At 38.1% G+C, this 26,975-nt stretch overlaps 1 protein-coding gene across 1 annotated transcript in view; it reads left to right on the top strand.

Annotated features, from left to right (window-relative positions):
• C5H12orf40 (chromosome 5 C12orf40 homolog) overlaps positions 1-21,071 on the top strand; it is a 93,404-nt gene extending 72,333 nt beyond the window's left edge. The window contains exons 12-14 of the mRNA XM_052640566.1: positions 4,319-4,382; positions 11,109-11,194; positions 20,616-21,071. Coding sequence (XP_052496526.1) covers positions 4,319-4,382; positions 11,109-11,194; positions 20,616-21,071 — 606 coding nt within the window. The remainder of the gene's footprint in view (positions 1-4,318; positions 4,383-11,108; positions 11,195-20,615) is intronic.
• The last annotated feature ends 5,904 nt before the right edge of the window (positions 21,072-26,975 follow it).

Genomic DNA, 26,975 nt, shown 5'->3' with positions numbered 1-26,975 from the left:
TGACCCAGATAACCACGACGGTTTGATCACTCACCTAGAGCTCCACATCCTGGAACGTGAAGTCAAGTGGGCCTTAGGAAGCATCACTATGAACAAAGCTAGTGGAGGTGATGGAATTCCAGTGGAGCTATTTAAAGTCCTAAAAGATGATGCTGTGAAAGTACAGCACTCAATAGGCCAACAAATTTGGAAAACTCAGCAGTGGCCATAGGACTGGAAAAGGTCAGTTTTCATTCCAATCCCAAAGAAAGGCAATGTCAAAGAATGCTCAAACTACCACACAACTGCACTCTTCTCACATGCTAGCAAAGTAATGCTCAAATTTTTCCAAGCCAGGTTTAAACAGTATATGAACTGGGAACTTCCAGATGTTCAAGCTGGATTTAGAAAAGGCAGAGGAACCAGAGATCAAATTGCCAACATCCGTTGGATCATCAAAAAAGCAAGAGAGTTCCAGAAAATCATCTACTTCTGCTTTATTGACTATGCCAAAGACTTTGACTGTGTGGATCACAACAAACTGTGGAATATTCTGAAAGAGATGGGAATACCAAACCACCCGACCTGCTTCCTGAGAAACCTGTATGCAGGTCAAGAGGCAACAGTTAGAACCGGTCATGGAACAACGGACTGTTTCCAGATTGGGAAAGGAGTACATCCAGGTTGTATATTGTCACTCTGATTATTTAACTTATATGCAGAGAACATTATGTGAAATGCTGGGCTGAATAAAGCACCACATGAAATCAAGATTTCTGGGAGGAATATCAGTAACCTCAGGTACGCAGGTGATACCACTCTTATGGCAGAAAGTGAAGAAAAGCTAAAGAGCCTCTTGATGAAAGTGAAAGAGGAAAATGAAGATGTTGGCTTAAAACACAACATTCAAAACACAAAGATCATTGCATACAGTCCCATCACTTCATAGTGAAAAGATGGGGTAACAATGGAAATAGTGTGAGATTTTATTTTCTTGGGCTCCAAAATCACTGCAGATGATGACTGCAGCCATGAAATTAAAAGATGTTGGTTCCTTGGATGAAAATATGCTGTCTATATTGGTCATAGCTATTCATCCAAGAAGGAAGCATCTTTTAATTTCATGGCTGCAGTCACCATCTGCAGTGATTTTGGAGCCCAAGAAAAAATTTAGAGGCATCACTTTGCCAGGGCATGCCGGATAGCTCAGTTGGTAAGAATCCGCCTGCAATGCAGAAGACCCTGGTTTGATTCCTGGGTTGGGAAGACATGCTGGAGAAGGGATAGGCTACCCACTCCAGTATTCTTAGGCTTCTTTTGTGGCTCAGCTGGTAAAGAATATGCCTGCAACGTGGGATACCTGGGTTCAATCCCTGGATTAGAAAGATTACCTGGAGAAGGGAAAGGCTACCCACTCCAGTAATCTGGCCTGGAGAATTCCATGGACTGTATAGTCCATGGGGCTGCAAAGAGTCGGACACGACTGAACGACTTTCACTCATTCACTCATTTTGCCGACAAAGGTCCATATATTCAAAGTTATGGATTTTCCAGTAGTCATGTATGGATGTGAGAGTTGGGACTATGAAGAAAGCTGAGCGCCAAAGAATTTATGCTTTTGAACTGTCATGTTGGAGAAGACTCTTGAGAGTCCCTTGGACTATATGGAGATTAAACCAGTCAATCCTAAAGGAAATCAGTCCTGAATATTCATTGGGATGATGGATGCTGAAGCAGAAACTCTTAATACTGTGGCCACCTGATGCGAAGAACTGACTCATTGGAAAAGACCCTGATGCTGGGAAAGATTGAAGGCCGGAGGAGAAGGGGATAACATAAGATGAGATAGTTGGATGGCATCACCAGCTTGATGGACATGAGTCTGAGTAAGCTCTGGGAGTTGGTGATGGACAGGGAAGACTGGCATGCTGCAGTACATGGGGTCACAAAGAGTCGAATACAACTAAGCAACTGAACTGAAGTAGTTGTTTCTTTGGTGGGAGGTGGGAATGAGGGGGTGGGGCTGGAAGAAATTGTTCTGTATGTAGCTTAGATTCAGTGTGTCCATGGAAGGAAGGAAGTTCAGGATCCTCCTACATTGCCATATTTAACTGCAGCCTATGAAATTTTGAAATAGTGGAGGAATACAGTTTAAATATGTTTTTTTAAAATGGGAAGATAATCACTGGAGAAATGGAGACAGATGAAAGAATGTCAGAATATAAAAGAGAGGGGATGTCACAGTAGAACAAGGTGGGAAAAAAGTGAAATAACATTTCTACATAAACAGTAAAGGTAAAGAATGAATCCTGCTTAGTAATTAATACATTAAATTTTATAAAAAGGCTGATTTTCCTTACCAAGATTCAAGGAATATCAAATTGAGAAGAAAAAAATCTACATATTTTTCAGGAAACATGTAGAACATAATAATAAAGGTTGAAAATAAAATGACAGGAAAAGATATATATATATATATATATATATATATATATATATATATGACAGAAATTGTAGTAGGGCAAGGACAGTATAAATGCACTAAAATGCCCATTTGGAAAAGAGAAGAGGAGACAGAAACTTACTGATCCATACCAATTATGAAGTCCTTCTGGGCAGACATTGTGAACACTTGCTGAACTGGAGGATGGGGGAAATTCCTTGAATATTTAAGTGTTTTGTTTTGTTTTGTTTTTCTATTTGGTCTGATCTTCTTTTTCTGTTATTCTCTATCAAAAGATCTGAATAGGATCTATATAGGAGTATATGCCTACTCTTGGGTCTCTGTAGCTTTTTCAGCTTGTGGGTTTCTGGTGCACATTTGAAGCTTGAATGTGTTAAGAACTGAATATACAAGACTTCTTAAAATGTTTGAATAATAGGATTAGAGAAGAGGCTGTGCTCTATAAAGTTATTCAGGACCCTGAGCTGGTAGGGAGTCTGCTGTCTTTAACTGGTAAGCGTCCATGTTTGCACTGTATGTTGATATCAGAGGGGAAAGAAAATGGAGGATTATGGAGAAAAATTTTATAGCGGAGACTGGTAGTGGTGTGCACCACTTTTGCCCATAACCAGAACTTAAATAGCTCATTCTAATCAACTCTAAGGAAGGCTAAGAAATGAAGTTTAGCTATATGCCTAAGAGAAACAGGTTCAGTGAGCAGCTAAACAGTTTCTCTTTTATACTACCTATCTATCTAAAAAACTATATCCTGCCAACAGAGAATGTTTATTTTCTGTAAGTGTATGGTATATTTACAAACATAATTCATATAGTAAGCCATAAAAATCCATAAGATCCTCATCTTTGAAAAGATTCATAGCCACATTCTCTAATAAAAATTCATTTAAGTAGAGATGAACAGCAACAACAAAAGGTGCTTAACTTCCCTCCTTGTTGTTGCTGTTCAGTTACTAAGTCATGTCCAACTCTTTAGCGACCGCATGGACTAGAGCCTTCCAGGCTCCTCTGTCCATGGGATTTCCCAGGCAAGAATACTGAATGGGTTGCCATTTTCTTCTCCAGAGGATCTTCCTGACCCAGGGATAGAACCCTTGTCTCCTGCCTTGAAGGTAAATTTTTCCCTGGTGGCTCAGTGGGTAAAGCGTCTGCCTACAATGCGGGAGACCCGCGTTTGATCCCTGGGTCAGGAAGATCCCCTGGAGAAGGAAATGGCAACCCCCTCCAGTACTCTTGCCTGGAAAATCCCATGGACTGAGAAGCCTGGTAGGCTACAGTCCATGGGGTCGCAAAGAGTCGGACACGACTGAGCGACTTTCCCTTCCCTTTCCCATCAGGGAAGCCCTAACCTCGCTTACCTTGTTGGAAATTAAGAAATACTGGGGGTTTAACAAAGAAAAAGGAAAAAAAAATGCAAATACAAAAACTGATGAAAATCAAAACCAGTGGTGTATTCTACAGAAAATTTATACCTTTAAGAGCTTTTATTATTTTAAAAAAATCTGAAATTAAATGAACTGATATCCAACTTAAGAAATTAAAAAGAGAATAATGGAATAGATATACAAATTGCTTTAATATCTTTGTCTTTTTTCAACTGCATTTACTAAGATTACCCAAAGTCTCTCCTTTTTGTCAGTAATTTATTTCCTGGCAAATGTCTGTTCTGTTGCTTTCTGTTTCTAAACCAATTTAAATTTTGTTTCAATTACTGTTCATCACAGGTAAATTTTTCTTTGCAGTTTTATAATCATCTTTGTTCAGTTAAAGTAATATGAAGATGAGTGCTATAAGTTGAATCAGTGTGGTTAAAAGGTAGCTATAAGTAGATATTATGGTGTATACTTGGGAGCTGTTAAAATTTTGTTTTTCTTCTAGATTCTGATAGAAGAAGGAGGAATGTGTTCTTTCAAAGATGGGACAACCTCTACTAGGAAAACTTGTCAGTGTAACTATAAGTGAATTTTATTCTTTTAAAAATAACATTTTAACAGAAATCAGTTAAATTTTGAATCTTTTTTTTTTTTAATTTGGGTGTTCCAGAATTAGTTGTAGCACACAGGATCTTTTAGTGTGGCATGTGGTATCTAGTTCCCTGACCAAACCCAGACCCCCTGCACTGTGAGTCTGGACTCAGTCACCGGACCACCAAGGAGAAATCCCCAGAAATCAGTTAAACTTTAAGTTTTGTTTTTTTCTTAGAGTTTTGCCAGCAAATGTATTTTATAAGTATCTTAGAATATATTACATAATTGGCCCCTTAAAATTAACTTCATCTTTTATAAAATGTTATACAAGATGAGTATGTGTAACATATATGTACTTAGTGAATGATTTTAAAAAAAGACACCTTTTTATTCCCTTGTTTGTGGGAGAGGGAAAGGATGGGATGATTTGGGAGAATGGCATTGAAATATGTATAATATCATAAATGAAACGAATCGCCAGTCCAGGTTCGATGCAGGATACAGGGTGCTTGGGGCTGGTGCACTGGGATGACCTGGAGGGATGGTACTGGGAGGGAGGTGGGAGGGGGGTTCGGGATGGGGAACACGTGTACACCTGTGGTGGATTCATGATGATGTATGGCAAAACCAATACAACATTATAATGTAATGAGCCTCCAATTAAAATAAATAAATTTATATTTTAAAAAAAGTAAAAAATAAAATAAAATTTAAAAAGTAATACATAATACTTTTGAATACCTTCTCCGTTGTATTTCCTATCCTGCCTTCTAGAGGCAACTATTATCCTGAATTTGGTTTTTATGATAGCACATGTAGACTTTCGGAGAAGGCAATGGCACCCCACTCCAGTACTCTTGCCTGGAAAATCCCATGGACGGAGGAGCCTGGTAGGCTGTGGTCCATGGGGTCGCTAAGAGTCGGACACGACTGAGCAACTTCACTTTCACTTTTCACTTTCATGCATTCGAGAAGGAAATGGCAACCCATTCCAATGTTCTTGCCTGGAGAATCCCGGGGACGGGGGAACCTGGTGGGCTGCCGTCTATGGGGTCGTACAGAGTCGGACATGACTGAAGTGACTTAGCATGTAGTTTTCCGATTGCTTGGTTTGGAGCTTTCTGTGACAAATTGAGGCAAAATATATTTTTCTGTGACTTACTTCTGTGTGTGTGTGTTCACCTAGAAATATGTTTTGAGATTCAATCATGCTGACACTTGTGACTTTAATACATTTCATCATTTATTTTCTGCTATACAGCCTTCTATTGTATGAACGTAACACAATTTATACATCTTTGGCAACAGTTATTTAAGTTGTTTTGAATATTTTGCTATGATAAACAATGCTACTTTAGTAAATCTTGACACTTCTCCTGGCACACATATATAAAAAATTCTTCTAGGATTTATTTCTAGAAGTAGAATTGGCTAGTTCATATGATATGCACTCTGCTGTGCTTAGTCACTCAGTCACGTCCAGCTGTCTGCAATCCCATGGACTGTAGCCTGCCAGGCTCTTATGTCCATGGGGATTCTCCAGGCAAGAATACTGGAGTGGGTTGTCATGCCTCCTCCAGGGGATCTTCCCAACCTAGGGATTGAACCCAGGTCTCCAACGTTGCCGGGGGATTCTTTATTGTCTGAGCCACCAGGGAAGCCCAGGAATACTGGAGTGGGTAACCTATCCCTTCTCAATGGGATCTTCCGACCCAGGAACTGAACCAGGGTCTCCAGCTTTGCAGGTGGATTCTTTACCAGCCAAGCTACCAGGAAAGCCCAAAATAAAGCCTAAAAGTGTATAAATGTGCATATATGTGTGTCTTGTTTCCCTGCCCTTCTCACTCTAAATGTAATGTAGGGTATCTTAATACAGTGTGTTTTATACATAAATTAAATGGATTTATTTAATAAATTTTCTGTAGGTTTCCTTATATCAGTATTAGGCATTTATTAACCCTTTATTTATGTCCATTTAGTAATCCATTATGTGGATGATCTATAGTTTACTCAGACAGTGCCCTGTTCCTGGGCATTTGAATTGATTCTGGTATCTCATTTTTGCAATGTTCAGTGAGCAACTTTGAGCGCACATTTCTTAATTGTAGAGGTGCATTTTCAGGATAATTTCTAGAAATGGGATTGCTGAATGAAAGAGGAGATACATTGTGGAGTTTTTGTGGCTTTTTTTTTTTTGATAGTTATTGCCAAAATCTGTTTTTGATAGAGATTGCTGAATTCCCCATTGCATCTTTTTGCAATCCTATCATAAATGTGATTTTTATTCCACAGCCTCACTAATAGTGATTGTAGTCCAACTTAAGAATTTTTGTGAATCTTATAAAAATAGAGAGATGGAAGTTTCAGTTTGTACTTCCTTTCCTTGAGTGAAGTTTAGCATCTTTTAAAAATGTGTAATGGTTATTTGTGATTTTCTTTTTTTCTGTGAACGTCATTTGCATCCTAGGAGCATTGAGTTTTTACATGTTTTTCTTGATATTTAAGAGTTCTTCATATATTAAAGAGATTTAGCTCTTTGTGATGTGTCACAAATATTTTCACCTAGTTTATTATTAATTTTCGATTTGTTTTTACTTTGCTTATGGTATCTCCTGCCTTGCAAAAGGCTAAACATTTTTTATGTAGTTAATGTTATCAGTCTTATCTTTTATACTTTTGGATTTAATTAGAAAGACTCATCACACTCCCTGGTTACAAATGAATTCACTTATATTTTCTTCTAGTATTGGTATGATATTGTATTTTTTTGCACTGATAATTTATCCTGATTTAGGAGTTTATCCTGATTCAAGTTTTTAAAAAATGCATCTTTCTCCTAGGTATTTGTAATACTACCTTCTTGTGTCAGTTTTCCATATATACTTTAGTCTGTTCTGTGGATTTCTTTACCATTCCATTGAGCTTCCTATTTCACATGTGCTAATATCACATTATTTTTATTATAATTACTTTATACTGTGAAAGAAATGGCAACCCACTCCAGTATTCTTGCTGGGAAATCCCATGGACAGAGGAGCCTAGCAGGCTACAAAAGAATCAGACACAACTTAGCAATTAAACAGCGAAAACAATGTTTAATTTCTAAGTTACACCTCCCTTTGCACTTTTTAAAGATTTTTCTGGTTAGTTTTGATTACTTTCATATATAACTTTAAAATCAACTCCAAGGAAAAGGGTTTTCTTGGGGGGAAAAGAGACCACGTAACAAGTGGGATCTTAATACCCCAACCAGGGACTGAACCTGTGCCCTCTATAGTGGAAGCATGGAGTCTTCTGTTTTCCATATCAGCTATACCTTTGTGCATTCCCAGCAATAATGCACCAGGGTTCCAATTTCTTGAAATCTGTACCAACGCTTATTATTTTCATTTTTTTCAATAAGTGGCCATTTTAATGGGTGAGAGGTGATATATAATTGTTGTGTAGGGCTTTTAAGACAGTGAATTTTGCCAAAGGATTTTGTGATATCCTAGCATTCCTAAAATAAATCCCACCAAATCATGATGCTTTATGATTAAGTTTGTTCTTCTTATTTTTTAATTTTATATTTTAAAATTTTAACTCGTATACAATTTTTGCATTGATGCTGTTGGTGAGATTGGCCTATATAATATATGTGTGTGTATGTGCATGTGTAATCTTTCTCACATTTTGGAATTAATGTTCTATCAGATTGCCAGAATTTTTTTAAGTTTATAATAAAAATTGAGGGTATTTGAAAACTGTCTTGAAATTTGGACCACTTGCCTCTTCAACCAAATCTCACTGTTTTATTGCAGATCTTCATCGCCTCATAACTTGGTTGTTGAGTTAATCTCCCAATGATCTATGTTTTCATACATTTTACCCTTGTTTAAATAATCCCCAATTAGATGCCTTGGTAGACAGTCTAAAATTTCCTTAGTATTGAAGTGCACTTCTACACTTTCTTGTCCCCCATCACATATAATATTTTACATTTTGTCTTTTGGGAACTTGCTTATTCATCTTATAAAACCTATTCTTTATCTTGTGCTTTCTTTATTACTATTCACCAAATCTCTTTCCCTAGAACTCATCACACTTAGGTCTCTACTGCTTTTGTATCTTCTATCACTTTTATTGTTGCACCTAACTTTGTGACTATTTTTATTTTTATTTTTTATTTTAAATTTTATTTTTACTTTATTTTACTTTACAATACTGTATTGGTTTTGCCATACATTGACATGAATCTACCATGGGTGTATACGAGCTCCCAATCCTGAATCCCCCTCCCACCTCCCACCCCATATCATCTCTCTGGATCATCCCCGTACACCAGCCCCAAGCATCCTGTATCTTGTATCGAACATAGACTGGTGCTTCGTTTCTTACATGATAGTATACATGTTTCAATGCCATTCTCCCAAATCATCCCACCCTCTCCCTCTCCCTCACAGTCCAAAAGTCCGTTCTATACATCTGTGTCTCTTTTGCTGTCTTGCATACAGGGTCATCATTACCATCTTTCTAAATTCCATATATATGTGTCAGTATACTATATTGGTGTTTTTCTTTCTGGCTTACTTCACTCTGTATATCGGCTCCAGTTTCATCCATCTCATTAGAATGGATTCAAATTTATTCCTTTTAATGGCTGAGTAATACTCCATTGTGTATATGTACCACAGCTTTCTTATCCATTCATCTGCTGATGGACATCTAGGTTGTTTCCATGTCCTGGCTATTATAAACAGTGCTGCAATGAACATTGGGGTACATGTGTCTCTTTCAATTCTGGTTTCCTCAGTGTGTATGCCCAGCAGTGGGATTGCTGGGTCATAAGGGAGTTCTGTTTGCAGTTTTTTAAGGAATCTCCCCACTGTTCTCCATAGTGGCTGTACTAATTTGCATTCCCACCAACAGTGTAAGAGGGTTCCCTTTTCTGCACATCCTCTCCAGCATTTATTGCTTGCAGACTTTTGGATCGCAGCCATTCTGACTGGTGTGAAGTGGTACCTCATTAACTCCTAGAGGAGAACATAGGCAAAACACTCTCCGACATAAATCACAGCAGGATCCTCTATGATCCACCTCCCAGAATACTGGAAATAAAAGCAAACATAAACAAATGGGATCTAATTAAAATTAAAAGCTTCTGCACAACAAAGGAAACTATAAGTAAGGTGAAAAGACCTCCTTCTGAATGGGAGAAAACAATAGCAAATGAAGCAACTGACAAACAACTAATCTCAAAAATATATAAGCAACTTATGCAGCTCAACTCCAGAAAAATGAACGACCCAATCAAAAAGTGACTATTTTTGAAAACTGTATTTTTCTTCATCTCAAAATGCTGAGTCCTTTGAGCATTATGGCCATGTATTCCTAAAAACTATTACAGTGCCTTAATAACTCAAGTCTTGAATTTACATTTTAATCTACATTCATTTAATAGACATTTATCTTCTCTACTAATAACTGTGGGTTTACTGTACTTATGAATTGAATGGACCTTATTGTGGGGGAATAGCCTTAGTTCATGTTGTTAGTAAAATCCTACTGTTCTGCTCTCTGCTTTCCACTGTTAAGAGGAACTTTGTGAGGATATACATTCCTTCTAGAATGATGAACTGAGGGTAACTGAATTTACCTAAGTTCTCTCTACCTCAGCTGACCGACAGGTTCTGTTACAGAAGGCGCCAAATCCAATCTGAGGTATGAATAGTAGTCATGGTCTGCTGTATATAGGAGGGCATGTGATTTATTTATGTTGTTGCACCACATTCCAATACCTTTTGCTTTTTTTAAATAGCAAAATCACTTTTACAAGCAAGAAGAGGAATGGTTGAACCTACTGCTCATCTATATGTAGTATTGTATTTATGTGTTCTAGGGAGTCATGACCTACTTATAAGGCCCATTTTTAAACTTTTCTTGGAATCATAAGAGAACATATTAAGCAGATAATGAATAACATACCGGGTGCTTTAATTTTTGAAATACAGTTTTTTAAAAAATAAAGTGTTACAGTCATCAAATGTCAAAAGATATATTTTTATATTAATTTTGAATTCACAAATAGCTTTAAAATTCTACAGTTATGAAATCATAGGTTAAATATCATTTTAGTTGTATGATGAAGTTTCATTTACTAAATTAGCAAATGTCTGGTACCTTGGCTTATCCTTCTTCCTGTGGACTGACATTTTGTTTGTTCATAAAGGTTCATTATATTGGAAAAAAAAAAGTTCAATTTCTCTGTTCTCGTTTCTTCCCTTATGTTTCCTCCCCTTGTTTACTTGTAAATACACGTTTTGTTGTTATTGTTGTTGTTTTAGTCACTAAGTCATGTCCAACTCTCTTGCGACCCCATGGACTATAGCCCACCAGGTTCCTTTATCCATAGGATGTCCCAAACAAGAATACTGGAATGGGTTGTCATTTCCTTCTCTAGAGGATCTTCCTGACTCAATGATAGAACCCACATGTCTTGCATTGGAAGGCAGATACATGGAGAGTAAATTCAAAATACCCTGTCAAATGCAAGCTGCCACATATCCAAAATTTTAACTTTTAAACTGTTCCATAGTATGTTAACTGAACTTATTTACCAACAGCTATTTTCTGCCTATGTATATATTAATACATACTTGTCTTCAGAAATTAGCAAATATATGGTACCTTAATAAACTTGGAAAATTAAATCTTTTTTTCAGATCTTGATTCTTCACAGAGTAGTCAGTCTTCCAGTTACTCTCCAAGGCCAACGGATAGTAGTTGTTTCAGTTCTAGTTCAGAGATGGTAAGTTATGTTCTTTTTTTGCTTGTTAACATATGCTGTACTAATTTAGAATAATTTGTATTTCTTATAGTTTACCTTTTCATTGTGAAAAAAAGTTGAGATAATAGTGAAAATAAATGTAAATGTGAAAATATTAAGAATGTAAATTAAAATGTGAGCATCATTCATTTACCTTTATGAAGCATCATACATTCATGTTTATAACATGTTCATTGTTATTTACAAAATGCAGTCATATTAAGATGTGTGTGTGTGTATATACATATATGTATAGTAAATGTGTGTTTCTTTTAAAAGAGTTTTTAGAAGAACCCATTCACAATAATTGAAAATCTTAAACAACCAATAATACATACAAAGAGAAAGTCTCAAGGCTTATATAAAGAAAACTATAAAATATAATCTGAATAATGGGAGTGACATGTTTAGTGCTGAGTGGGAACTATAATCTGAATAATTGGAGTTGCATCATATTCTGAGTGGATTTCTCACAAATCACATGTTTAAATGGAGTTCTCCATTAATTTTTCCTTCTTTTCATCTACCTTTTGTCTCTAGCTTGCTATCCAAACTGCTCTTGCCAAGGAAGGACACTAGTGACCTCTAATGGTGCCAAATTCATCGGGCAGTTTTCAGTTTTTATTTTACAAGAATTTCTAGCCATATTAATAGAAATAATTATTTCCTTTTCTTGAAACATTTTCTTCTCTTTGCTTTTGTGATGCACACTATCTTCGTTTCCTTCATACCTCTCTGTATGCCACTTTATGGCTTTGCCCACTTCTCTTCCACCTTTCCCTGTATATGAATTGTAATTTAGGGTTTGCTTCAGGACCCTTCTCTTCTCTTAACCTACACTCCAAATTCTAGATGATGTTATATATTCCAGTGACTTTTTATACTATTGCCTGGTTGATGATAATTCTCAATTTTATGAATTCAGCTGAGATCCTTAATTAAGTATCCAATTTCTTATTGGATATCTTCTTAGATATTTCATGAAAGGCTGAACACCCCCTAATCTCCTTATATCAGTTTTCCTGATAGTTCTCATAGTAGTAGATCAGTAGTGGGACACGCCTGAGCGACTGAACTGAACTGAGTGGGTAGTTTTCTACCCACGCAGTTGTTGCCAGAGACTTTAGTTTGGCATCTCAGTCTCACCTGCCTTCCTAACCATATTCATTTCATCACTTTATCCAGTCAATTCTACCTGCAAAATAAATTGCATATTTATCTACTTCTTTCACCTACCAAGTGTCATTACACTAGTCTAAGGTTTCATCATCTTGTTCTTAAATTATTATGGTTGTTGCTCAAGAGATCTACTTCTCCTCTTGCCCTACTGTTTTTCCAGTTAGCAATCATTATGATCTTTTGAAAGCTTAAACTGAATGATGTTATTCCTGTGTTTGATTATTCAGTGGTTTCCTCTTTTGCTTTAGAATCTAAACTACTTACAGTGGCCTCAGGCCGTGTGTGATATAGCTTCTGCCTGCATTTCCAACTTCTAGTGTTCCTCTCTCACCACACATTGACATGCGACTTCCTTAGCTGACTGGTCTCTTTTCTGCTTCAGGACATTTATATTGATATATTCTGTTAGGCATCAGCTTAAACATGTCAGTGCTTTTGAAGCCCCTCCTTGACTTTTCAATCTAAATAAGACCCCTTAGATATGTTCTTAAAATACTTCATACTTGCTCTTCATAATGTTTTTTCAACTTGTAATTGTGTGATGAACATCCTTTCCACATATAAGAGTGTGTGCTGTCAGATAGTTCAGTTGCTCAGCAGTGTCCAACTCTTTGTAACCCCATGGACTGAAGCATACCCGTTTCCCTGTCTATCACCAACTCCCAGAGCTTACTCAAACTCATGTCCATCAAGTCGGTGATGCCAACCAACCATTTCATCCTCTGTCATCCCATTCTCCTCCTGCCTTCATTCTTTCCCGGCATCAGGGTCTTTTCCAGTAAGTCAGTTCTTCGCATCAGGTGGCCAAAGGATTGGAGTTTCAGCTTCAGCATCAATCCTTCCAGTGGGATTAAAGACTTATTTCCTTTACGATGGATTGGTTAGATCTCCTTTCAGTCCAGGGGACCCTCAGGAGTCTTCTCCAATAACACCACAGTTCAAAAACATCAGTTCTTCAGCACTCAGCTTTCTTTATAGTCCAAGTCTCACATCCATACATGACTAATGGAAAAACCTTAGCTTTGACTAGACAGACTTTTGCCGGCAAAATAATGTCTCTGCTTTTTAATATTCTGTCTAGGTTGGTCATAGCTTTTCTTCAAAGGAGCAAGCATCTTTTAATTTCATGGCGGCAGTCACCATCTGCAGTGATTATGGAGCCCAAGAAAAGTCTCTCAGTGTTTCCACTGTTTCCGCATCTATTTGCCGTGAAGTGATGGGACTGGATGCATGATCTTAGTTGTCTGAATGTTGAGTTTTAAGCCAACTTTTTCTGCTTACCTCTTTGACTTTCGTCAAGAGGCTCTTTAGCTCTTCTTTGCTTTCTGCCATAAGGGTGGTGTCATCTGCATATCTGAGGTTATTGATATTTCTCCCAGTTATTGATATTTCTTGATTCCAGCTTGTGCTTCACCCAACCCAGCATTTCACATGATGTATTCTGCATATAAGTTAAATAAGCAGTGTGACAGTGTATAGCCTTGACATACTCCTTTCCTGATTTGGAGCCAGTCTGTTGTTCCATGTCCAGTTCTAACTGTTGCCTCTTGACCTGCATACAGATTTCTCAGGAGGCAGGTCAGATGGTCTGGTATTCCCATCTCTTTCAGAATTTTCCACAGTTTGTTGTGATCCACACAGTCAAAGGCTTTGGCATAGTCAATAAAACAGAAGTAGATGTTTTTCTGGAACTCTCTTGCTTTTTTGATGATCCAACAGATGTTGGCAATTGACTCTGGTTCCTCTGCCTTTTCTAAAACCAGCTTGAACATCTGGAAGTTCACAGTTCATGTATTGCTGAAGCCTGGCTTGGAGAATTTTGAGCATTACTTTGCTAGCATGTGATATGAGTACAGTTCTGTGGTAGTTTAAGCATTCTTTGGCATTGCCTTTCCTTGGGATTGGAATGAAAACTGACCTTTTCCAGTCCTGTGGCCACTGCTGAGTTTTCCAAATTTGCTGACATATTGCATGCAGCACTTTCACAGCATCATCTTTTAGGACTTTAAATAGCTCCACTGGAATTCCATCACCTCCACTAGCTTTGTTCATAGTGATGCTTCCTCTGGCCCACTTGACTTCACATTCCAGGATGTGGAGCTCTAGGTGAGTGATCAAACCGTCATGGTTAGCTGCGTCATTCAGATCATTTTTGTATAGTTCTTCTGTGTATTCTTGCCACCTTTTCTTAACAGCTTCTGTTTATGTTAGGTCCATACCATTTCTGTCCTTTATTGTGCCCATCTTTGCAGGAAATGTTCCCTTAGTATCTCTAATTTTCTTGAAGAGATCTCTATTCCCATTCTATTATTTTCCTCTATTTCTTTACACTGAGGACTTAGGAAGGCTTTCTTATCTCTCCTTGCTATTCTTCTAGAACTCACACACACACACACACACACACGAAATGTCCTTTTCATCATAGGGGACTAGAATACAAAAGTAGGAAGTAAAGAGCTACTTGGAGGTACAGACAAGTTTGGCCTTGGAGTACAAAATGAAGCAGGTCAAAGTCTAACAGAGTTTTGCCAAAAGAACTCCATGGTGGTTATCTGGGTCATGAAGATCTTTTTTGTATAGTTCTTCTGTGCCTTCTTGCTATGTCTTCTTAATATCTTCTGCTTCTCTTAGGTCCATACCATTTCTGTCCTTTTTTGTGCCCATCTCTGCATGAAATGTTCACTAGGTATCTCTAATTTTCTTGAAGAGATCTCTAATCTTTCCCATTCTCTTGTTTTCCTCTATTTCTTTGCATTGATCAATGAGGAAGCCTTTCTTATTTCTCCTTGCTATTCTTTGCAACTCTGCTTTCAAATGGGTATATCTTTCCTTTTCTACTTTTCCTTTCCCATCTCTTCTTTTCTTAGCTCCTCAGACAACCATTTGCTTTTTTGCATTTCTTTCTCATGGGGATGGTCTTGATCACTGCCTCCTGTACAATGTCACAAACCTTCATCCATAGTTCTTCAGGCAGTCTATCAAATCTAATCCCTTGAATCTATTTGTCACGTCCACTGTATAATTGAAGGGATTTTATTTAGGTCATACCTGAATGGTCTAGTGCTTTTCCCTACTTTCTTCAATTTAAATCTTAATTTTGCAATAAGTAGTTCATTATCTGAGCCATAGTCAGCTCCCTGTCTTGTTTTTGCTGACTGTATAGAGCTTCTCCATCTTTGACTGCAAAGAATATAATCACTCTGATTTCAGTAATGACCATCTAGTGATGTCCGTGTGTAGAGTCGTCTTTTGTGTTGTTGGAAGAGGGTGTTTGCTATGACCATTTCATTCTCTTTTCCCTGCTTCGTTTTGTACTTCAGGACAAATGTGCCTCTTACTCCAGGTATCTCTGGCCTTCATACTTTTGCAATCCAGTCCCATATAATGAAAAGGACATCTTTTGGGGTGTCAGTTCTGGAAGGTCTTGTAGGTCTTCATAGAACTGTTCAACTTCAACTTCTTCAGCATTACTTGTTAGGGCATCAGTTCAGTTCAGTTCAATTCAGTCGCTCAGTCATGTCTGAGTCTTTGTGACCCCATGAATCACAGCACTCCAGGCCTCCCTGTCCATCACCAACTCCTGAAGTTCACCCAAACTCATGTGCATCAAGTCAGTGATGTCATCCAGCCATCTCATCCTCTGTCGTCCCCTTCTCCTGTCCCCAATCCCTCCCAGCATCAGTGTCTTTTCCAATGAGTCAACTCTTCACATGAGGTGGCCAAAGTACTGGAGTTTCAGCCTCAGCATCAGTCCTTCCAATGAACACCCAGGATTGGTCTCCTTTAGAATGGACTGGTTGGATCTCCTTGCAGTCCAAGGGACTTTCAAGAGGCTTCTCCAATGCCACAGTTCAAAAGCATCAATTCTTCGGTGCTCAGCTTTCTTCACAGTCCAGCTCTCACATCCATACATGACCACTGGAAAAACCATAGCCTTGACTAGACAGACCTTGTTGGCAAAGTAATATCTCTGCTTTTTAATACGCCATCTAATTTGGTCATAACTTTCCTTCCAAGGAGTAAGCGTGTTTTAATTTCAAGGGCATAGACTTGGATTAATGTGATTTTGAATGATTTGCCTTGAAAACGAACAGATCATTCTGTCGTTTTTGAGACTACATCCAAGTACTGCATTTCAGACTCTTTTGTTGACTGTGATGGCTACTTGATTTCTTCTGAAAGATTCTTGCCCACAGTAGTAGATATAATGGTCATCTGAGTTAAATTCACCCATTCCAGTCCATTTTAGTTCGCTGATTACTAAAATCTCAATGTTCACTCTTGCAATTTCTTGTTTAACCACTCCTAATTTGCCTTGATTCATTGATCTAACATTCCAGGTTCCTATGCAATATTGCTCTTTATAACATCGGACTTACTTCCATCACCAGTCACATCCACAACTGGTGTTGTTTTTGTTTTGGCTTTGTCTCTTCATTCTTTCTAGAGTTATTTGTCCACTGATCTCCAGTAGCATACTCAGCACCTATCAACTGGGGGAGTTTCCTATCTTTTGGCCTTTTCATACTATTCATGGGGTCAAGGCAAGAATACTGAAGTGGTTTGGAATTCGGTTCTCCAGTGGACCATGTTGTGTCAGAACTCTCCACAATGCCCTGTCTGTCTTGGGTGACCCTACACAGCATGGCTCATAGTTTCACTGAGCTAAACAAGGCTGCAGTCCATGTGATCAGATTGATTAGTTTTCTGTGATTGTTGTTTTCAGTCTGCACTCAATATGCCAGCAAATTTGGAAAACTCAGCAGCAGCCACAGGACTGGAAAAGGTCAGTTTTCATTCCAATCCCAAAGAAAGGCAATGCCAAAGAATGCTCAAACTACCACACAATTGCACTCATCTCACATGCTAGTAAAGGAATGCTCAAAATTCTCCAAGCCAGGCTTCAGCAATACATGAACTGTGAATTTCCAGATGTTCAAGCTGGTTTTAGAAAAGGCAGAGGAACCAGAGATCAAATTGCCAACATCCGCTGGATCATCAAAAAAGCAAGAGAGTTCCAGAAAAACATCTACTTCTGTTTTATTGACTATGCCAAAGCCTTTGACTGTGTGGATCACAACAAACTGTGGAAAATTCTGAAAGAGATGGGAATACCAGACCATCTGACCTGCCTCTTGAGAAACCTATATGCAGGTCAGGAAGCAACAGTTAGAATGGGACATGGAACAACAGACTGGTTCCAAATAGGAAAAGGAGTGCGTCAAGGCTGTATATTGTCACCCTGCTTATTTAACTTATATGCAGAGTACATCATGAGAAATGCAGGACTGGAAGAAACACAAGCTAGAATCATGATTGCCGGGAGAAATATCAATAACGTCAGATATGCAGATGATACCATCCTTATGGCAGAAAGCAAAGAAGAGCTAAAGAGCCTCTTGATAAAAGTGAAAGAGGAGAGTGAAAAAGTTGGCTTAAAGCTCAACATTCAGAAAACGAAGATTATGGCATCTGGTCCCATCACTTCATGGGAAATAGATGGGCAAACAGTGGAAACAGTGTCAGACTTTATTTGGGGGGGCTCCAAAATCACTGCAGATGGTGACTGCAGCCATGAAATTAAAAGATGCTTACTCCTTGGAAGAAAAGTTATGACCAACCTTAATAGCATATTCAAGAGCAGAGACATTACTTTGCCAACAAAAGTCCGTCTAGTCAAGGCTATGGTTTTTCCAGTGGTCGTGTATGGATGTGAGAGTTGGACTGTGAAGAAAGCTGAGTGCCAAAGAATTAATGCTTTTGAACTGTGGTGTTGGAGAAGACTCTTGCGAGTCCCTTGGACTGCAAGGATATCCAACCAGTCCATTCTGAAGGAGATCATCCTTGGGATTTCTTTGGAAGGAATGATGCTAAAGCTGAAACTCCAGTAGTTTGGCTACTTGATGCGAAGAGTTGACTCATTGGAAAAGAGTCTGATGCTGGGAGGGATTGGGGGCAGGAGGAGAAGGGGATGACAGAGGATGAGATGGCTGGATGGCATCACCACCTCAATGGACCTGAGTCTGAATGGACTCTGGGAGTTGGTGATGGACCGGGAGGCCTGGCATGCTGTGATTCATGGGGTCACAAAGAGTCGGACACGTCTGAGCGACTGAACTGCACTGCACTGCCTCTGATGGAGAAGGATAAGAGACTTATGGAGGCTTCCTGATGGGAGAGACTGACTGAGAGGGAAACTGTGTCTTGTTCTGAAGGGTGGGCTATGCTCAGTAAATCTTTAATTCAATTTTCTGTTCATGGGTGGGGCTGTGTTCCCTCCCTGTTGCTTGACCTGAGGCCAAACTATGGTGGATAATGGAGACCTCCTTCAAAAGGTCCCATGCAGAAACTGCTGCACTCAGTGCCTCCAACCCTGCAGCTAGGCCACCACTGACTCCTGCCTCCACTGGAGGCTCCTGGACACTCATGACCAAATCTGGGTCAGTCTCTTGTGGAGTCACTGCTCCTTTCTCCTGGGTCCTGGTGTGCACAAGCTTTTGTTTGTGCCCTCCAAGACTGTGTTTCCCAATCCCCTGTAAGTTCTGATGGATCTATGGTGGGGTTAATGGTGACCTCCCCAAGAGGGCTTATGCCATACCCAGGTCTGCTGCACCCAGAGCCCCTGCACCTCCAACAGTCTACTGCTGACCCCTGCAGGAGACACTCAAACACAGTTTTGGCTCAGTCTCTGTGGTGTCTCTGGGTCCTGGTGTGCACAAAGTTTGTTTGAGCCCTCTGACATCTCTGGTGGGTAAGGGGTGTGATTCTAAATGTGATTTTGCCCCTCCTACCATCTTGCTGTGGCTTCTCCTTTGCCCCTAGATGTGGGGTATCTTTTTTTGATGGGATCCAACATTCTTCTGTTGAGGTGTGTGATGTAGAGGGCAGCAATCATGTCTGCTCCACTCCCATTGCAGATGCTAACTCAATATTTATTTCTTGAATAAGTGCATTGATCTTTATTTTCTCTAATTTGTGCCCTGTCAGTTTTAATATTATTTATTGGGCTTACTTTTCCTATTTTAGTGCCAATAAGCTAAGGCTTATATTTCATTTTAGGTTTTTTAATGTTAACTTTGCTTTATATTTTTAGCTAAAATAATATTTTATATAGGATTTTTTTATTAAAAAGAGTATTTTGTTTAGTAATTAAGACAGATTTTTGTTGAAGTTGAAAAATTAAAGTTACTAAATTGAATCTAGGCCTATTAAAAATTCTTAACATTTGACTTTTTATCTAGTGATTGTTATATTTAGTACTATTTAACTTTTCTTTTGTGTATTTTTCTGTTAGCTGATGCTATTCTTAATAAGTCTTCTTGAGACTGAGTCCATGAAAGATACAATATAGATATTTTTTGACTTAAACAGTCAAGGAGTGAATACTAAATTGTATGTGTTAGCTTTTTAATTCAAAGTTCTACTCTACTCTTAAAGTAGTTGAAGAGTATATGTTCTATATCATTTCATCTCTGTGAAAAGGTAGGATGTCACCTATGATTATGAGGACTAATAAGAGAAAAAAAAAAGTCTTCTCTTTTTAGTGTTTTTCCATCTTTAATATAAGTGAAAAAGTGAAAGTTGTTCAGTTGTGTCTGACTGTTTGCAACCCCATGGACTCCAGGCCAGTATACTGGAGTGGGTAGTGTTACCTTCTCCGGGGAATCTTCCCAAGCCAGGGATTGAACCCAGGTCTCCCACATTGCAGGTGGATTCTTTACCAGCTGAGCTACCACAGAAGCCCAAGAATACTAGAGTGGGTAGTCTATCCCTTTTCCCACATTGATTGAACCCAGGTCTTAATTCTGCAACCTGATTTTCCCACCTGATTGAACCCAGGTCTCCCACGTTGCAGGTAGATTCTTTACCAGCTGAGACTCCAGGAAAGCCCAAGAATACTAGAGTGGTAGCCTATCCCTTCTCCAGGGGATCTTCCCAACCCAAGAATCGAACCCAGGTCTCCTACATTGCAGTCAGATTCTTTACCAGCTGAACTACTAGGGAAGCCCTTTAATATAAGGATTCTTAATACTATGTCATGCTATTTTAAAATCTATAACCTTGATTTAAAAAAAAAATCTAGGTTGATTTGCCACCTATTAAAGTCTTTTCTTTTTTTTAAAGTTTCTATAATGTAAATTTTAAGAATGTCTCCTTTGAAGTGATTGAATAATTTTTTTTTAATGTAAGCATTATTTACATCAAAATTACTAATTTCTTTTAGCCATCAGAAGATGAAGATCAAACTGAAGATTCAAATAGGAGATCCATCAAAACCAAAGAAACAACTAATAATTTTTATTTAGAAAACATGGAAAAATATCCATGTGATAAGGTTATTAATAACAATGCCAAATTTCATAAAAAAAATGAGAATTTTAACCAGTTCTCAGTGAATAATAATATACATCAGTTCCCAGAGTCTCAGTGTAATTCAGCACACATATTGGAAAGCAAAACCAGTAATAACTGCATTCTACAGGTTGCAAGGTGCGATGCATGGGTACAAACAGAGAATGAACTTACAATGGAGGAAAAATTAGATGCTGCCATACAATGTGATATAATTTCAAAATGTAAATGTAGAAATGAGGTGTCTTCTTTTTGTAATGTTGAAAGGTACAATGAAAATGTTAAGGCAGATACCACTGGAGGGCAGGAAATCCTCAGAAACAACTAATATTCTAAAACCTTAACCTGAGATTTTGCATTTGTTTTAATGTTTAGAATCTCACTAACATAATAAAGAATGAGAATATTTTTGTAGCTAAGCAACTAGATGAAAGTATTCAGAAGGTGTATTTATTTTTTAGTATTACTGATTTATGCTTTAATTTCCCATAGGTATTTTCAATACCTTTAGTAGTCTTAAAATTTTTTAGAAAATAATATATATGTAAATTTACTATTACTCTTATGCTGATTATTATATTATGAAATGCTGCTGTTTATGGATTAAAAATGTTTATTACTTCTGTGAAATGAAAATATCTCCTGCCATGTTAATAAACAAGAGATGTCACAGTCATCAGCATTTTCTGACCTCCAAATGTGAATGAAGGCTCCCAAAACTGGGATCTAGTGGATGCTGCCACTCCCCATGGTGATTGCTGAGGAGCTGGGGGAATGCAAGAAGCAAAATGAACAAGGAAACAGGATTGGCCCCAGGTAGCTGAGGTGCATATGAAAGGAATGAATTCAGTGATTCCAGAGACTTGCATCTTCCCATACATAGAATGCCCAATTCCTTACCTTGATACTGATCCTTGATGTTCAAACTGTCTGCTCCCTCTGTTGCACTTGTATATAGCCTGACTTCCCCTCTTGCCCTCTTGGAGCACTTTTCTCCGAGTTTCTGAGATGCTGTCTCCAAGGCTCAGAGTCCTAAACATTCCCACCAAATAAAATAAGTGTCTACTTTCAGGTTGTGACTGTATTTTTTAGTTGACAATTCTTTGTTACATTTATTTTAAAATTTAGTTACAGTTATATGTTTTGTAAAAATATTCTCTTCCAAGAATTTAAGACAGAAAATAATACTAAATAATATTCAATATGTATTATAGCCTAATTATAAGATTTCCTTAGCTACTTATCTTAAATATTATACTGTTGTTAAAAATTCTGGCATTAATTTTTAGATAAAAAATTTTTCTAATTTGGAGAAAAATTTTTTGTTGGTGCTTATATTAATTCAAAGGAATGTTTTTTCTCTTCAAGAGTAAAAAACAATGTTTCAACGCTTTTGTAAAAGAATTATTCAACATTGGAAAGTTATTTATGTTTACTAATTTCAATATTACATAAGATTTCCATAAATACTATATTAGAATCTCTCATTTGTAAAGTATCGGCTTTGTTTCCAACATAACACTTATTTTTGTTGTCAAGGTTTTAAATGTGGACACTAGTCACATTAGAAAATGGACATCTGTATGTTACAAAGTGACCAACAAGGGGCATTCTGATATCTAACTAGCAAAAATAAAATAGGGATTTCTGTTAAAGTGATTAGATAATGCATTTTTACATGTATACCTATACATATCACTCCACAGTTTGTTTTGCAGAGGTGATCTGAGACATAATTTAGAAACACTAATATTTAAAGAGTAGCAGTCTTCAGGGTTTTAGCTAGTTTTAGGGAGTTCTTTTTCTAGCCTCAGAGAACACAATGAACTCCTAAGTAATTTTAAGGATAGTAATCCTCTCATGCAAGGGGAATATAATTATCTGATGTACATTGATAGTTTTCAAAAGGCTGGATATTGATTATCCTGATATTCAATAAAAGGTATTCCATAGTGGATTGATTATCCTGAGCATTATTTTGCAAATTATGATATATTGTAGTAAAGAAGACCTATATATGGAAAAGAAGACTATAGTGGTGATATTAGAGTAAGATTGAGCTTTGAATCAGATTGGTTTCAAATATCAAACAAATTGATTTTTTCCAATACAGTTGAAAGTCTACCAGTTATTAAAAGCATATTCATTACAAAAGTCCATGCTTAGTTATATTTTTATCAATATCATAATGTGGCAGTTAAGCTTAGTGAAGTGAATAAGAATATAGGGTAATGACTACACACAGTAAAAGGGAAGTAAGCAGTATAGTAAAGGATTTAAACTTGCCTCATAAGAGATCTGGATTTTTTACCTTTGGGTTTGTAAAGTAATCTCTAAGCTCATGGAGTGTTATGCCTGATAGAAGTAACTTTGTTTGCCTGGGGACCTTGAGCCAAGCCAGATAGTGTGATTTAAGACCACACTGAAGTCAGCCATGTGGGCAATCAATCATGCCACTGTGATGGAGCCAAAGAAAGACTCTCGACACCAAGGCTCATGTGAGCATCTGCATTTGGCAGTACTTTGTATTGTCAGATATTGATACCAGGAAATTAACATTCCCCATGACTTGTAGAAGACTGCTACTGCTGCTAAGTCGCTTCAGTTGTGTCCGACTCTGTGTGACCCCACAGATGGCAGCCCACCAGGCTCTACCATCCCTGGGATTCTTCAGGCAAGAACCCTGGAGTGGGTTGCCATTTCCTTCTCCAGTGCATGAAAGTGAAAAGTGAAAGTGAAGTCGCTCAGTAAGTGTCTGACTCTTCGTGACCCCATGAACTACAGCCTACCAGGCTCCTCCATCCATGGGATTTTCCAGGCAAGAGTACTGGAGTGGGTTGCCATTGCCTTCTAGCTCTGTATTACTTTCTTAGACTCTGTCCTATGTGCTTTTTACCTGGGCTGGTTTTAATATCTCCTTTCCCTATAATAAACTAACTGTGAATATAACAGCTTTCAGTGAGTTCTGAGTCTTACCAGCAAACTATCAAATATGAGGGTGCTCTTGGAACCCCTGAAGTTTTATGGTCTGTTACCTAACATTGCAGTTACTAACTCTGTAGGGAGATAAATATGTTTGGAAAGGAAAGTAAGTACTGCTGCTGCTGCTAAGTCTTTTCAGTCGTGTCCGACTCTGTGTGACCCCATAGACAGCAGCCCACCAGGCTCCACCATCCCTGGGATTCTCTAGGCAGGAATACTGGAGTGGGTTGCCATTTCCTTGTCCAATGCATGAAAGTGAAAAGTGAAAGTGAAGTCGCTCAGTCATGTCCGACTCTTAGCGAGCCCATGGACTGCAGTGTAACAGGCTCCTCCGTCCATGGGATTTTCCAGGCAAGAGTACTGGAGTGGGGTGCCATTGCCTTCTCCAAAAGTAAGTACAGATTTATGTAATAAAAAAGACCAATACATTTTAACATACTTCGTAAAAGACAATACTAGTTTAGATTTTCTCTTAGTGAAATAATTTAATGAAAAAAATAGGTGATGTTTATACATTCTGAAGTTGTAGAAACACTGTTCTTCCAGAGCTCCTCAGAAGTATTAAGCTTCAGTTGCTTTCAATTGTAATTACTTGATATTAATAGTAAGCCCTTTATTAGCATGCTTCCTTTCCTTTCTCACATCTTCAATTCCATAGCAGTGTTTTTTGAGAGCACACCCCAAACATACTACATGCACTTAAATTCTTGGCTTATGCTTTGCCTCTGAGGTAATCCATGAAAAAGAAAAGTGAAAGTCACTCAGTCATATGCAACTTTTGCAACCCCATGGACTGACTGTAGCATGCCAGGCTCCTCTGTTCATAGAATTCTCCATACCAGAATACTGGAGTGAGTAGCTGTTCCCTTCTGCAGGGGATCTTCCCAACCCAGGGGTCAAACCCAGATCCCCTGCTTTGCCGGAGGATTCCTTACTGTCTGAGCCACCAGGGAAGAGGAGGTAATCCATACTGACAAGTTTTATAAAGGGACCATAACAAATCACTAAATGAATTGTCTTTGTTGGTGTCACTCAAATGTTAATGTTGCTAGCTTTCTGGTTTTACAGTTCTCTTGTAGTTTTTAATTTCTGCCACCTGCTGAAAACTCAGTAATGGGACTAGCAGCATATAGACAAGTGAAGAGAGAATTAGTGAAATGAAATATTCATAAGTTATCCAAATGCAGAAGAGAAAAATAGAAAACGTGAAAGAAAGTTAAACAATAACAAGGATATAATGAGACACTCCAACATAGGTTTAACTGAAGTATCAGTAGTAGAGGAGAGAAATGGAATAGAGGCAGAATTTGAAGAGATAATGACTGAGAATTTTTCAGAATTTATCAGTGATACTAATCCACAAATTTAAGAAGGCCAACAATTTCCAAGTAGTATAAATAATATGAAACCCATGCCTAGACTCAGCATAGTGAAATGGTGAAGTCTCAAAGACACAGAAGATCTTGAAAGCAATTGGAGAGAAAAAGACTGGCTTCCTAGAAGGAAGACAATACTGTTATTTTAAAAAGCAATAATGAATGCCAAAAGACAAGTGAAAATACCATCCAAATCCTGATAGGAAAATAACAGTCTCTTTAGAATTGTGTTTCTAGCCCTACAGAGCAGTATTTGATACCAGGGCTCAGTGGTAAAAAATTTGCCTGAAATGCATGGTTTGAATCCCTTGTTGGGAAGATCCACTGGAGAAGAAAATGGCAACCCGACTCCAATATTCTTGCCTGGAAAATCCCATGGACAGAGAAGCTGGTGGGTTTCAGTCCATTGGGTCACAAAAGAGTTTGACACATCATAGTGACAAAACAACAGCAAACTAGCCAACACTAGCATGAAGGACCCAAACTTACAGGCTATGGCAATTTTTATTTAAGCTTTTTGAATATATAGAGTAGTGCTTTCTCTTGGTGGAGAAAGTTTCTAATTTTTTCACTGTGTGGTCTTTAACATATACGCTCAGTTTTCCTACTGCTTCTATTCTTTTAGGCCCTCTTTTTATTAACTTTGCAGCACTTGAAATTGTCCCAGTGAAGGACTTTTTTTTTTTTCAGTGCTGTCTCTGATGGTCTATGATGTATATTCCCTTATGCTTGTTGCTAAGGAGATACCACGTTTTCTCATTTGTTTAAAATTATTAGTAGAATTAAAATTCTCTTTAATATAAATTTAACTTATATGCAGAATACATCATGTGAAATGCCTGGGGGGCTATCTGAAGCACAGCTGGAATCAAGATTGCTGGGAGAGATAACAATTACCTCAGATACGCACCACCCTTATGGTAGAAAGTGAAGAAGAACTAGAGCTTCTTGATGAAGGTGAAAGAGGAGAGTGAAAAATCTGGCTCAAAATTTAACGTTCAAAAAACTAAGTTCATAGCATCCATTCCCATCACTTCATGCCAAATAGATGGGACAAAATGGAAACAGTGAGAGACTTCATTTTCTTGGGCTTTTCATTTTCAAAATCATTGCAGTGACTGAAGCCATGAAATTAAAACACGCTTGCTCCTTAGAAGAAAAGCTATGACCATCTTAGACAGGATATTAAAAAGCAGAGACATCACTTTGCCGACAAAGGTCCATATAGTCAAAGCTGCGGTTTTTCCAGTAGTCATATATGGATGTGAAAGTTGAACCATAAAGAAGACTGAGTGCCAAAGAATTGATGCTTTTGAACTGTGGTATTGGAGAAGACTCTTCAGAGTCCCTTGAACTGCATGGAGATCAAACCAGTCAGTCCTAAAAGAAATCAATCCTGAGTATTCACTGGAAGGACTGATGCTGAAGCTCTAGTACTTTGGCACCTGATGCAAAGAACTGACTCATTAGAAAAGACCCTGATGCTGGGAAAGATTGAAGGCAGGAGGAGAAGGCAACTAAAGAGGATGAGATGGTTGGATGGCATCACCAACTCAATGGACATGAGTTTGAGCAAGCTCTGGAAGATGGTGAAAGACAGAAGAGCCTGGCATGCTGCAGTCCTTGGGGTCGTAAAGAGTCGGATGTAACTGAATGACTGAACAATGTCAGCTTTGACATGTACTGCTTGACTTTTTTGAATGAGTCTTGCTGGGTAGTGTATTCTTGGTAGTAGGCTCTTCCATTTTGTCACTTCAAATATATCACTTTTGATATAGCCATTTGTAAAGCCATTCTCTTCTGGCTTGTAGAGTTTCTGTTGAGAAATCAGCTATTACCCTGATGAGAGTTCCCTTGTATGTTGTCATTTTTCC

Source organism: Budorcas taxicolor, chromosome 5, assembly GCF_023091745.1.
Source record: "Budorcas taxicolor isolate Tak-1 chromosome 5, Takin1.1, whole genome shotgun sequence".
NCBI classification, from domain to species: Eukaryota; Metazoa; Chordata; class Mammalia; order Artiodactyla; family Bovidae; genus Budorcas; species Budorcas taxicolor.
Note: the sequence above shows the minus strand (reverse complement) of the source record. Positions and strands in the feature narration are given on the sequence as shown.